General features: G+C 69.6%; 2 protein-coding genes across 2 annotated transcripts in view; both read left to right on the forward strand.

The window, feature by feature from the left end:
- Positions 1-189: 189 nt before the first annotated feature.
- CHLNCDRAFT_57485 (expressed protein) lies at positions 190-5144 on the forward strand. Its single transcript, XM_005848594.1, has 14 exons — positions 190-419; positions 668-773; positions 918-1033; positions 1277-1377; positions 1541-1644; positions 1860-2026; positions 2230-2299; positions 2453-3263; positions 3442-3512; positions 3756-3834; positions 4183-4350; positions 4561-4620; positions 4811-4857; positions 5054-5144. The coding sequence occupies exons 1-8, from the start codon at positions 222-224 to the stop codon at positions 2683-2685; spliced, it is 1095 nt and encodes a 364-aa protein (XP_005848656.1). The 5' UTR covers positions 190-221; the 3' UTR covers positions 2686-3263; positions 3442-3512; positions 3756-3834; positions 4183-4350; positions 4561-4620; positions 4811-4857; positions 5054-5144.
- A 2937-nt stretch (positions 5145-8081) lies between these two features.
- Positions 8082-10645, forward strand: part of CHLNCDRAFT_57487 (hypothetical protein) — a gene marked incomplete at its 3' end in the record, with an annotated part of 4463 nt that continues 1899 nt past the window's right edge. The window contains exons 1-6 of the mRNA XM_005848595.1: positions 8082-8341; positions 8513-8656; positions 8844-8942; positions 9176-9913; positions 10123-10288; positions 10394-10462. Of these exons, the coding sequence (XP_005848657.1) occupies positions 8250-8341; positions 8513-8656; positions 8844-8942; positions 9176-9913; positions 10123-10288; positions 10394-10462 (1308 nt within the window). The 5' untranslated portion in view covers positions 8082-8249. The remainder of the gene's footprint in view (positions 8342-8512; positions 8657-8843; positions 8943-9175; positions 9914-10122; positions 10289-10393; positions 10463-10645) is intronic.

Genomic DNA, 10645 nt, shown 5'->3' on the forward strand with positions numbered 1-10645 from the left:
GCCTTGCCTGGCATCCCAGCAAGCGTGCATGCAGGGCAGCATTCTGTGGTGCCCGGCGCACTGCCGCGCCCTTCTCGGCCCCACGTGTGGCATGGGTGCTGTTGCATATGACGCGCAACCCCGGCGTGACGTGCTGCCAACCATTCCCGAACCCTACAAACCCCATCCGTCTCTCCCTCCTCCCATTGCAGGCCACGGGCGTGCCGCTTGTGGACGAGCTCATGAAGCTGGCGGGCGTGTCTGCCGCCGCCTGGCACGCGGCGCGCCTGCTGGCCTTCCTGGCCTTTGCCGCGGCGGCGGGCACGCTGCTGCTGCGCGTGCTGGACCGCGCCGCGGGCAGGCACATCCGGGCCGCCGACGGCGCGGGGCGCTTCAACGTGGGCGCCGAGGCCCTGGCAGCCGCCTTCACACCCTGCCAGGTGGGCGCCAGCCGCGCAGGCACCCGTGCGGGCGGGCGGCCATGCGGCGGCGGCATGCGGCTGGCTACGCAGCTGCCGGCCGTGTCACGCCGCGCATGCTGACCCAGCGGCATGGCGGCGCGGCTCCCAGCCTCCGGGCTGCAAGCCCCGTGGCGGAGGGGACCTTTCCAGCCACAGACGCCTGCCCCTGCCCCACCCGGCCCCCGCGCCACGTCCTGGCTCTCCCCCTACGTTGCTTATAAATGCAGCTGATGCTGCCCATCTACTGCGCCACGCGGGCGGGGACAGTGGTGCTGGCCCTGGCGGTGGTGGCCGCCACCAAGTGCGGCGTGGACCCGGCGGCACTGCTGATATGTGGGTGCACCGCCGTACCGCCTCATGGGGAGGCCGTACCGCCTGCCTTGTGCCCCCCAGCCAGTGCTCATCGCCTGCCCCGCGACGCGCTGCCTGCCCTGCCTGGGCTGCCTGCCTGCCTGCCGCCCTTTCTTCCTGCCGCAGGCCGCATGGACCAGCAGCTGCTGGCGGCGCTGCGCTGGCTGTCGCTGGCTGCCGGCGGCGAGGCCAAGCAGGTGCAGGTGATGGCCGCCCTGCAGTGGGCCACACAGCTGGTGCAGGTGGGCTGCCCGCTGCCCGCTGCCTGTGGTGGGTGTGCCTGGCATGGCACTGCTACCAGCAGTTCTGCTTGCCCGCTGGCCTGCCCTCGGGACCGTCAACCTGCCTGCACAGCCGGGGCCTCGACGTTGGCCTGTTGAATGCCGCTGGCGGGGCCCAATCGAACCAACCGCCTGCCTGCTCGTGCTGGCCACAGCCCCGCCCCGAGCCCGCCCCGCCTGCCGCCTCTATCCCTGCGGCCGCAGGATTGCTCGGAGCTGGTTGTGATTGTCGGCTTGGCTTGGGCTGCCATCGACTTCAAGTCCCGCCTCATCGAGTGGGCAGCAGAACGGCTGCAGACAGACGAGTGAGCGGGCGGCGGTGTGTGCGTGCGGCGGGTGTGTGTGTGCGGCAGCAGCCGGCTCGCAAGCCCCTCCTTTCTCCCCCACAGCCTCCTTGTCCGCCCCGCGCCGCTCGCCCCACTCGCTGCCACCTGCCGCGCCCGCGCCCGCGCCCGCGCCTGCGTGCAGCGACGTGCACAACGACGGCATGGCGCCACTGCTGCGCCTGGGCAACACCGGCGTGACGATCGCCATTGTGCTGCTGGCTGCCGCCGTTGCGCTGGCCGGCTTTGGTGAGGCTGGGCGGCGGCCCGCTTGCCGCAGCCTTCCCTGTGCTTGGCCGGTGGCTCCTCCCCCGCACCGCACTGTCGCATTGCCCCTTGCACTCTGACAAGCACCACCACCACCACCACCCCACACTTCCCGCCACCACCTTGCATTGCCGAGTGCACTGATAAACATCACAACCACCACCACACACCACCACCACGACCCCACCCACACCCAGGCTTCCATATCGGCCCCCTGCTGGCCTCGGTGGGCGGCGTGGGCGTGGTGATTGGGCTGGCCACCCAGCAGCTGCTGTCCAACATTGTGGCCGCCATCTCGCTCTACTCCACGCGCCCGTTTGTGACGGGGGACGTGGTGGAGCTGGTGAACCCAGAGGGGGTGGAGGTGGGTGTGGGGTGCAGCCGCTCGTGTGTGTGTGTGCGTGTGTGTGTGTGTGGTGTGTGTGGACTAGCCAGGGTCGCACATATAGAAGTGTGTGCGCACTTGTTTGGATGTGTGTGTGTGTGTGTGTGTGTTGCACCCTTGCTGGGGGAGGCTGCAGAGCGCAGGCCGGCTCCCACCCTCCACCCGCCGCCCTACATCCGCAGGTGGCGGGCACGGTGCTCAACATCGAGCCCACCCGCACCATACTGCTGGACGAGAGCAGCGGGTGCATAGGTGGGTGCCGCCACACTGGCATTAGGCGGGTGGTTATGCATGCATTGGGGGTGTGGCGCAGGGGCGGTGCATATGCACATACTTGCGGTACAAACTGGGCGCGTGGGCATTCACCCCCCCATTCGCTCACGCGCGACCCCTCCCTGCATGCAGTCCACGTCAGCAACTCCGACATTGGCGATTACATCATCAAGAACGCCTCCCAGTACCGCGCCCTCACCCGGCTGCAGGGCCAGCAGGCCGCGGGCGGCGCCGATGGGAGCCCCACAAGGACCATGCAGGAGCTGGTGCGGGCGATGCGCTCCACCTCCTCCCTCTCCTACGACGGAGAGGAGGCTCAGGAGCGGGGCGGCGGCGGCGGCGCACCCGCCGGCCAGGCGGTCTAGTGGCTGGGCCCGGCTGGGCGCCCGGCAGCGAGCGCCCTGCGCTGCTGCACACACGCACACCTCGAGATGTTGCGCGTTGGTCGATTGTTGTTGCATTGCAATTATTTGACTCTCATTCTGCTGGGAGCCTTGCTGGCAATGAAACTAGCATAGAGCCAATACGAAACATAGCAACGATGATCTTGGGGGGCGTGGCTGCCTGACTGCCTAGAGCCTGCGGCAGGGCCTAGCTTCTGCAAAACTGAAAACGGGGGGCTGGCAAGCATGTGCATTGCGATCCGAGGTCTGGTTGAAACAAAGCAGAGAAGGAGAGCCGAGGGAGTGGTGTGTTGAGTGTTGAGCGCCGTTGTGGCGATGGTGAGGGGTCGGCAGGCCGGGCAAGCAAGCGCCCGCTCCTGCCGCCCGCTCCAGACGCGGCGCCGGCTGGCCGCACGGCCAGCCCTCGGGATGCTGCTCAGTGGATGCTGCAGTTGCCCTGGGCGTCGCAGCCAGCCAGGTTGGCCTCCCACGCCTTCTCCCAGCTGGCAACCCACGCCTGGGCATCACCCAGCCCATACTTGGCCACCACGCCCGCCAGGCTGCAGGCAAGGTGTGGGGATGAGGGGCGTGAGGATGAGGGGCAGCCTACGGGGGGACACGCGGGCGGAGGAGGGGAGGTGCGGCCGGGGGGCGAAGCACCGGCGGCCATCCGCTGCCTGCCGGGCGCCACCGGATGCTGCGCTGCCTAGCTGAGGAAGCCGCGGAGCAGCTGCCTACCTGTCCACATCCGGGCGCACCACCTCTATCAGCCTCTCGTACTGCCACCGCTTCATAGGCCAGCCCTCGGGCTGCAGGCAGGGGGGGAGCGAGGGCAGGTCAAGGGGAGCGGGGGCAAAGGGGAAGGGACCGCCGGCGGCGCGGCTGGCCGGCAGACCGGCCGTTGCCTGTCAACGCTGTGCCGCGCGCACCAGCCAGCCAGCCAGCCAGCCAGGCCCGGCCGGCGCTGACGCCACCGCTGCAGGCAGCAGATCCCTGGCAGGGGGCAATCCAACAGATGCTCCAGGCGGGTGTGGGGTGGGGCCAAGGCGCACCTCGTGGCCCAGCCGGTTGGCCCGCGTGTTGCTGTGGCCCAGCTGGTTGGCGGGCAGGTTGGGGTCGACGCCCAGGAAGCTGCGGGGCGGCAGGTGGCAGGCGGGGCCATGAGCGGCAGGGTGAGCGGGTGTGTGTGTAGGCATGCTGTGCAGGTGGTGTGTGGCGGTGGGTGTGGCGGTGGTGGTCGGCCATCAACAAAGCCCCCGCCCAGTGTCCAAAATAGGCCCTGCCCACCTCCCTCCCGCTAGGGCCTCGAGGCGCTCCGCTTCACCCTCCAACTCTCTCCCCCCACACCTCGCCTCCCCTCCCCACCTCCCCTCCCCACCACCGCCACCAACAGCAGCGCAGCGCTGCCCAAGGCCTGCTCACGCGGCCTATCACAGCGGGGCGGCTGCACCACAGAACCTCGCAGCACTGCCGCCCCACCTCTTGACGGCCACCAGGTGCTCCGCCTCCTTCTCCTCCGCCGTCAGGCTCTCGTACTGCAGCAGCAGGAGCTGGCTGCGCGGGTAGACGTCCAGCCAGGCCTGCAGCGGGGTGGTGTAGTTGTTCCAGGGCAGCTCCAGCTCCAGGCACTCAAACAGGGAGTCGTGCCTGCGGGCAGGAGGGGGGCAGCAAGGGCGCAGCGCCCGCAGCAGGGCGGTCAGGGGTCAGGAGGAGGTCGAGTGGGGCCGGCAGGTAGTGCGCGGGGAGGCAGGGGATGAGAGGATGCAGGCGGCAAGGTGGCAGCCCAGCAGCGTGCGCGGCGTGACAGTGTTGGCCAGCTGGCACAAGCTGGGCAGGCGGCCCGGCCCGGCATCGCACTTGTTGAGGCAGGTGTAGGTGTTTTTGTCCAGGTTGTGCCCAAGCATGGACAGGTAACGGCTGCGGCAGGCGGGAAGGGAGGGCAGCAGGCAGCGTCCGTCCAGCAGGGCACGGCAAGAGGGCGGCAGGCAGCGCCAAACGCCAGGGCGCAATCCCACGCATGCGCCTCCCTCTCCGCCGCCGCCCGGCTTCTGCTCCGCAGCTGGCAGCGGGAGGCAGCCTGCGGCAAGCCAGCGCCGCCATGCCTCACCTGATGGGCTCCCGCAGGGACGCGATGAGCTTCACCCAGGGGAACACCTGCATGGCAGGCATGGCGCAGCAGCCGACAGGGCCTTGGCCCGCAGGCTGGCGGGGTGGACGCAGGGCTGGCGATGGCAGCCTGGCCTGGCGCTGGGCAGGCAGCCGCGTGATCACCATCCCCAGCCACAGTTGGAGCATACACAGAACAGCAGCCGCGACGTGAGCGCAGCGCACGCGGCGCGCCCCCCCGCACCTCAAACAGGCTGGCGGCAAAGGTGCGGTTGCTGGGGGTCATGCGGTGCCCCTCCCGCCCATAGTGGGTGGACCCTTCAAACATGGCGGCAGCCATGTTATGCCGCAGCGCCCGGTTGAGGTGCAGCGTCTGCGGGCGGGAAGGCGGGAGGGGGGCCGGCGGGTGGGGCTGCCGCAGCGCGTGGCCTGCAGCGCTTGCCTCCCCCGCAAGCAGCGAGGCGCGCCGCGATGCTGCACCACCCTTGCCACGCCGCCATGCATGCGGGGTGCGCCACGCAAGGGAGGTAGCTGCCCTTCTCGCCGCTCTGCTGCCTCCCCCCCCACCACCAACCCCCGCTCCCCCCCCACACACACACCCACCTCCTCGATGTACTCCCGCTGCTTGTCTGCGGGGCAGCCCTCTGGGTTGTAGCCGCAGTCGTAGCTGAAGAACTCGGGCTCCTGGGAGGGAGGGCGGGGCGGTGCAAGGTGGAGGGGAGGGAGGGAGAGTGAGAGGGGACGTGGTGGGGAGGCAGGCGAGGCGCGGCCCCGGGCAGGCGCTCAGAGGCGTGGGCCCGCGCATGCCCAGGCGAGGGAGCCAGCCGGTGGCAGGCGCGCTGGCCGGCGAGCGGGCCGCGCAGCCGGGGGCCAGCGGCAGCGGCAGCGGCAGCAACCCGCCAGCCCGCCAGGCAGCAGGCCGGCTGGCCTACCTTTTCAATGGGCATCAGCACGTTGGGGTGGTCCTTGAGGTGGTGGAAGAGCGAGGTGGTGGCGCTCTTCTGCGGGCGGCGCAGGCGGGCAGGCAGGCGGGCGGGCATGGGCGGGCAGCATGATGAATGCCCGGCAGCATGCGCAAGGCAGCACTCGGCTCACAGGCGTGCCGGACGCCCTCCATGGCAAGCGGCGCCCTGCGGCAGCAGCGCGGGGCGGCGCTGCGGCGCCGTGGCGGGCAGCGGCGGCCTGCCGCGCCAGCCAGCCCGGCAGCCAGCCCGCGGGCCCACCTGCCAGCCGATGATGAGGAAGTGTGGGAAGAGGAACTGGCCGCGGTACCGCTTCTGGCGGGCAGCCTGGGTGAGGCAGGCCAGGGAGCTGCACTGCTCCAGCGCATGCTGGTACGGCGACTTGCGCCGGCGCTTGCGCTTCTTTGTCTGCTGCGCCGCCCCCTCCTGCGCCGCCTGCTCCTGCTCCTGCTCATACTCATCCCCCTCGCCCCCCTCGCCCTCCTCCTCCGCCGCCGCCGCACCCGCGCCCTCCCCCGCGCCTGATGCGTCGCCCGCCGGCTCCTGCTGCTGCTGCTGCACGCCGCCGCCACCTGTGCCTTGTTGCTGCTCTACTGCCGCCTGTGCGCCCTCGGTGCCGCCCTCGACCTGCTGCTCCGCAGCGCTGTCGTTTGCCTGCTCCTCCTCCAGCCCTACATCGAGCTGGTCCTGACCCGGCTCAGGCTCCCGCTCAAGCTTGCGGTGGCGCCGCCCCGGCCTGCAGGCAGCAGGGCCACGCACGGCTGGCGGGTGGGTGCATCGCCCGCGAGGCGGCAGCTGCTGGCGGGCTTGAAAGGCGGCAGCGGCGGCAGACTGTGCAGGCTGCCGGCCGGCGCTTGGGAGGGTGGGCGCCACGTCGGCGCGGCGCCTGGCGCACCCACCGCCCTGGGCTTGCCCCGGGAGGGCACCCCAGGCAGGGACTTACGCAACCCCCGACGTGTATTGCTGCCGCTGGTAGGACTGCCATCCCGCTATCTCGCTGTTGGTGCTGTTGAACACGGCAAAGGAGAGGAGCACCGTCAGCGCCAGCGCCACCACCATCACCATGAGCTTGCCGTTGACGCGAGACCTGCGGCACGCAGGTGTGGGCGCGTCGGTGCGGCAGGGGCGGCCGACGCAAGGCGGGCGAAAGGCTGGGCGCCGCGCAGCTAGCCAAAACCAGCCAGGACACAGGCTGGTGCTGGCCTGCATGGCGCTGCCACGCGCCTCTTGTTGACCTCCTTGCCCTCCAACTCGGCAATGCCCAGAAAGACGGCGGTGGCGGCCTCGCGTGCGCGCCCTGTGGCGGGGGGTGCCCCCAAACTGGCTCTGCACCGTGCCGCGCAGCATCTGGCGATGCTGGCCGACTCCCGTGTTCATTTTGGCCCCGAGGAACGCGCCGCGTGGGCTGCGGCCACCCCCAGCCCGGCGCTCCCAACCAACCACGCTGTACCCGCCCCAGGCAGCAGGGGCTGGTGCAGAACAATATCACAGGGGAGGGAAATTGGGAGCCGATTTTCGCGGACAATGAAGCTGCACAGCCTGTCAAGCGCGTGGGCGCAGCAAGGGGCCAACTGGCGGAAGAAGGGCAACTGGTTGGGAACCCCATCTGATGCATCTCGGGCTGCTTCATTGCACACGAGAGTACTGCTGTCGCCATGGGCCGCGCAGCCGTCGGGAGACGGCACATGACTTCACATGTCAAGGGGGGTCAAGTCAGACGCGGCGGAAGGAGCACCGGTAGCTCTGGGGCGGTGTTGGTTGCCAACGGTGGCACCCGCACCCGATTGATGCCGAGCCTGAATGCCAGGGACGCCCGTCTGCACCTTCCCGCTAGCGACGGCCGCGTCAGCTGCCGCACTTGGCGCATGGCAATACCCGCCTGAGAATTATTCCTGGCTCTATCTCAGCATTCTGTTCCGTTTCTGTAATCGACCAGGCGACTAGGGAGCAGCCTCTGGGCAGCAGGTAGGGTCTGGGGCGGGCACAAACAACGGTGGCATGCGCTGGGGTCTTGGATGCCACCGCGCTCGGGGGCCCGATCCGTCGGTGGATTCACAAAGCCGCTGTGCGCCCACTTTGCGACACGCCGCAGCCGACTGCATCGGTGCCCAGCATGTCCCCCCCGGCCAGCACGTCCTCCCTGGCGTCTGGCCCTCCCATAGCTGCAGCAGCCTTTTCCAGCGAGGTTTCAGCGCATCGATGAGAGTGATCCCTACGGGTCATCGCCGGCCACCGTGGCGGCGGTCCTCATGCATCTCTCCCAGGCACACATGTTCGCGGCGAACGCCGCAGATTTAGACTCCCACACACTGCCTTGACTCGGTCCTGCCCTCCGCGGGGCTGCTGGGGCTCGCCACAGCGCGCGCGAGCGTCTCACATCTGCAAGTTCTCCCCCTTGTGCACCCGCAGCAGCTCTGCCTGGAGCGCTCATCAACGCCAGGGCCAGCTTTGCTGCGCTCTTTGAGGCGCGAGCGCGCGATGCCAGGGAATTTGGGCCTGCCGTCCCCGCGCCGCCGTCGGGCGGCCAGGTTTTCGGAGTCCAGCGGCGACCTCACCGCGCACCAGAGGAGGTGATCCTGGCCCAGTTTCCAGCCTTCGCGTATCAAAGATGGACAGCACCCATGCTAGCGGGAGCACGGCAGCAAGGCGGCCCTGGCATCGGTGTCGTGCGCGCCTGCTGCCGGGCTGCCACATGGCCCGCAACCATGCGTCCTTGTGCCTGCGGCCCCCTACGCCTGCAGGGGGCGCATCGACGGCCAGCTGCTCTTCCTGGCGCTGGCTGGAGCATGCCTGCTGGCGGTTGTGTCCCTCAACCATGGCAGGCAAGCCCAGGGCTTTGCAACCTGCAGATGCAGGGCACATGCCCGTGACATGCTGAGGCACATGTCGGTCTGCATCGCACTGCACTCTGCTATGACGACTCCCCTCGGGCCATGCATGCGTCACCCTCAGCACACGCATATGCGCCGGCTGCGCTTGTGCTTCTGGCATCCAGCCTGGCCTCCTTGGCTCGGCACAGCAGCCCTCCTCAGGCCTTGTGCCCCCCTCCCTGCCATGCTTGCCGGCATGCAGGGGTCACACAGTGCAGAGCACCACCCTGCAGCACCAGCTCCAGGCGGCGCGTGAATCGTCGGAGCGGCGCTACACCCTGCAGCAGACCCAGACCGTCGTGTGAGTGGCTGGCTGGTGCCGCTGGTGGTGGCTGGCTGGTGCCAGCCCGGTGCCAGCCCGGAGGGCCACTTGACTGGATGGTTGCAGCTGTGAGGCGGATTGAGTCAACTCTTCTTGTTTCCTGCTGCCGCGCTGCACACCCGGGCATCCGTGGCTTTGGGCCGGCTGGAGGGCTCTGCGCGCAGTCTGGCAGCTGCAGCTCGCCGCCTGCGCCCCCCCTGCCCCCCCCACAGCCCCGGCAAGCGCCACCGCAAGCTAGAGCATGGCCTGTCGCTTGAAGAGCAGCAGCAGGCGCTGCAGGCGGAGGAGGACGAGGGCTGGACTGACACAGACCAGCTGGAGGAGGAGGGAGGGCCGCGGGTTGCAGAAATCGGCAGCGGCGAGGAGGAGGAGGAGGCTGAGGCCTTGAGCCTTGCGGCAGCGGCTCAGGACGATGACGACGAGGCTGCGCAGGTTGATGTGGCAGCGGTGGCGGCGGCAGCAGCAGCAGCAGCAGCAGAGGGAGAGGAGGAGGGCGATGGCGAAACGGGGGCGGCTGTGCAGGAAGCCGTCGGCGCGGGTTACAATGAGGAGGATGAGGAGGATGAGGAGGAGGAGGAGCTGGAGGAAGAGATGCAGCGGCAGGAGGCGGCGGCGGCCATGGAGGAGGAGCGCTTGGGAGCGTTGGGCCAGGAGGGCGGCGCCGGCGCCGGCGAGGCCAGGCCCGGCGCGGAGGCCACCGCAGAGGCCGCCGCTGCCGCCGCCGAGGAGGAGGGGGAGGCCGCCGCTGCCACCGCCGAGGAGGAGGGGGAGGCGGCGGCCGATGCCGGCGCCGGCGCCAGCGCGTCTGATGTGCCTCGCGTCAAGGACGCGGGCGGCGGCTCTGTGGGCCTTGTGGTGGAGCCCAAGCCGCACCGCAAGTCGCCCTACCAGAGGGCGCTGGAACAGTGCAAGACGCTGGAGTGCGTCAAGCAGGCGGCCAGGAAGAAGAGGTACGTCCCGCCGTACCGCCGCAGCGGATGGCGCTTGCTGCAGCCGCTCGCTGCCAATGCTGGGCGGCCTGGCGTGGGCCTCGCTCGCCTGGCTGCCTCCCTGGCGACTCCGCCCGCCCTGACTGCTTTGAGCGCCTTCAACGCTGACAATAGGCGTTTAACGCTGACATAGCCCTCTGCACAATGCACTTTTGCCCGCCCCGGTGCAGGTTCCGCGGCCAGTTCCTCTTCCCACACTTCTTCATCATTGGCTGGCAGGCGGGCCTCCCCCTTCTTGCTGCGCCCTGCGCCGCTGCGTGCACTGCCAGCTTGTTCTGCCTCCCTGTCGCTTCGGGTCCCTGGGCCCCATGGCCTTCTGCGAGCCTGTGCTTGCCCGTATGCCATCCACCTCGGCGGCACTGTTGAACCGCCAGCCACACTCTGCTGCCGTGCTCACTTTGCCTCCCTGCCTGCCTGCCTGCCCGCCTGCGCCGCCCGCAGAAGAGTGCCACCACCTCGCTCTTCCACCACCTCATCCTCCACCCGCGCATCAAGTGCCCCTCGGAAAAGGTGCGGCGCGGTGGCTGCCAAGCATCGGTGTGGTGTGCATGCATGAGCAAAGGCATCCTTGGCAGTGCATGGTGCACGCGGCGCACTCGGCTGCCGCCCTTGCCCTCTCCACCTTGCACCGCCCGACGCGCGCTGGCCTGCCCTCCACCTTGCACCGCCCCGCCCTCCCTCCCAGGAGCCCGA

Source organism: Chlorella variabilis, assembly GCF_000147415.1.
Source record: "Chlorella variabilis unplaced genomic scaffold CHLNCscaffold_7, whole genome shotgun sequence".
NCBI lineage: Eukaryota > Viridiplantae > Chlorophyta > Trebouxiophyceae > Chlorellales > Chlorellaceae > Chlorella > Chlorella variabilis.

What these genes read in the sequence shown, in the direction of transcription:
- CHLNCDRAFT_57485 (XM_005848594.1), top strand. Translation starts at nt 222, where the DNA reads ATGAAGCTGGCGGGCGTGTCTGCCGCCGCCTGGCACGCGGCGCGCCTG. An exon ending in GGGCCACACAGCTGGTGCAG is followed by an intron (nt 1,034 to 1,276) that starts GTGGGCTGCCCG and finishes CTGCGGCCGCAG; the next exon opens with GATTGCTCGGAGCTGGTTGT. An exon ending in CGTTGCGCTGGCCGGCTTTG is followed by an intron (nt 1,645 to 1,859) that starts GTGAGGCTGGGC and finishes ACCCACACCCAG; the next exon opens with GCTTCCATATCGGCCCCCTG.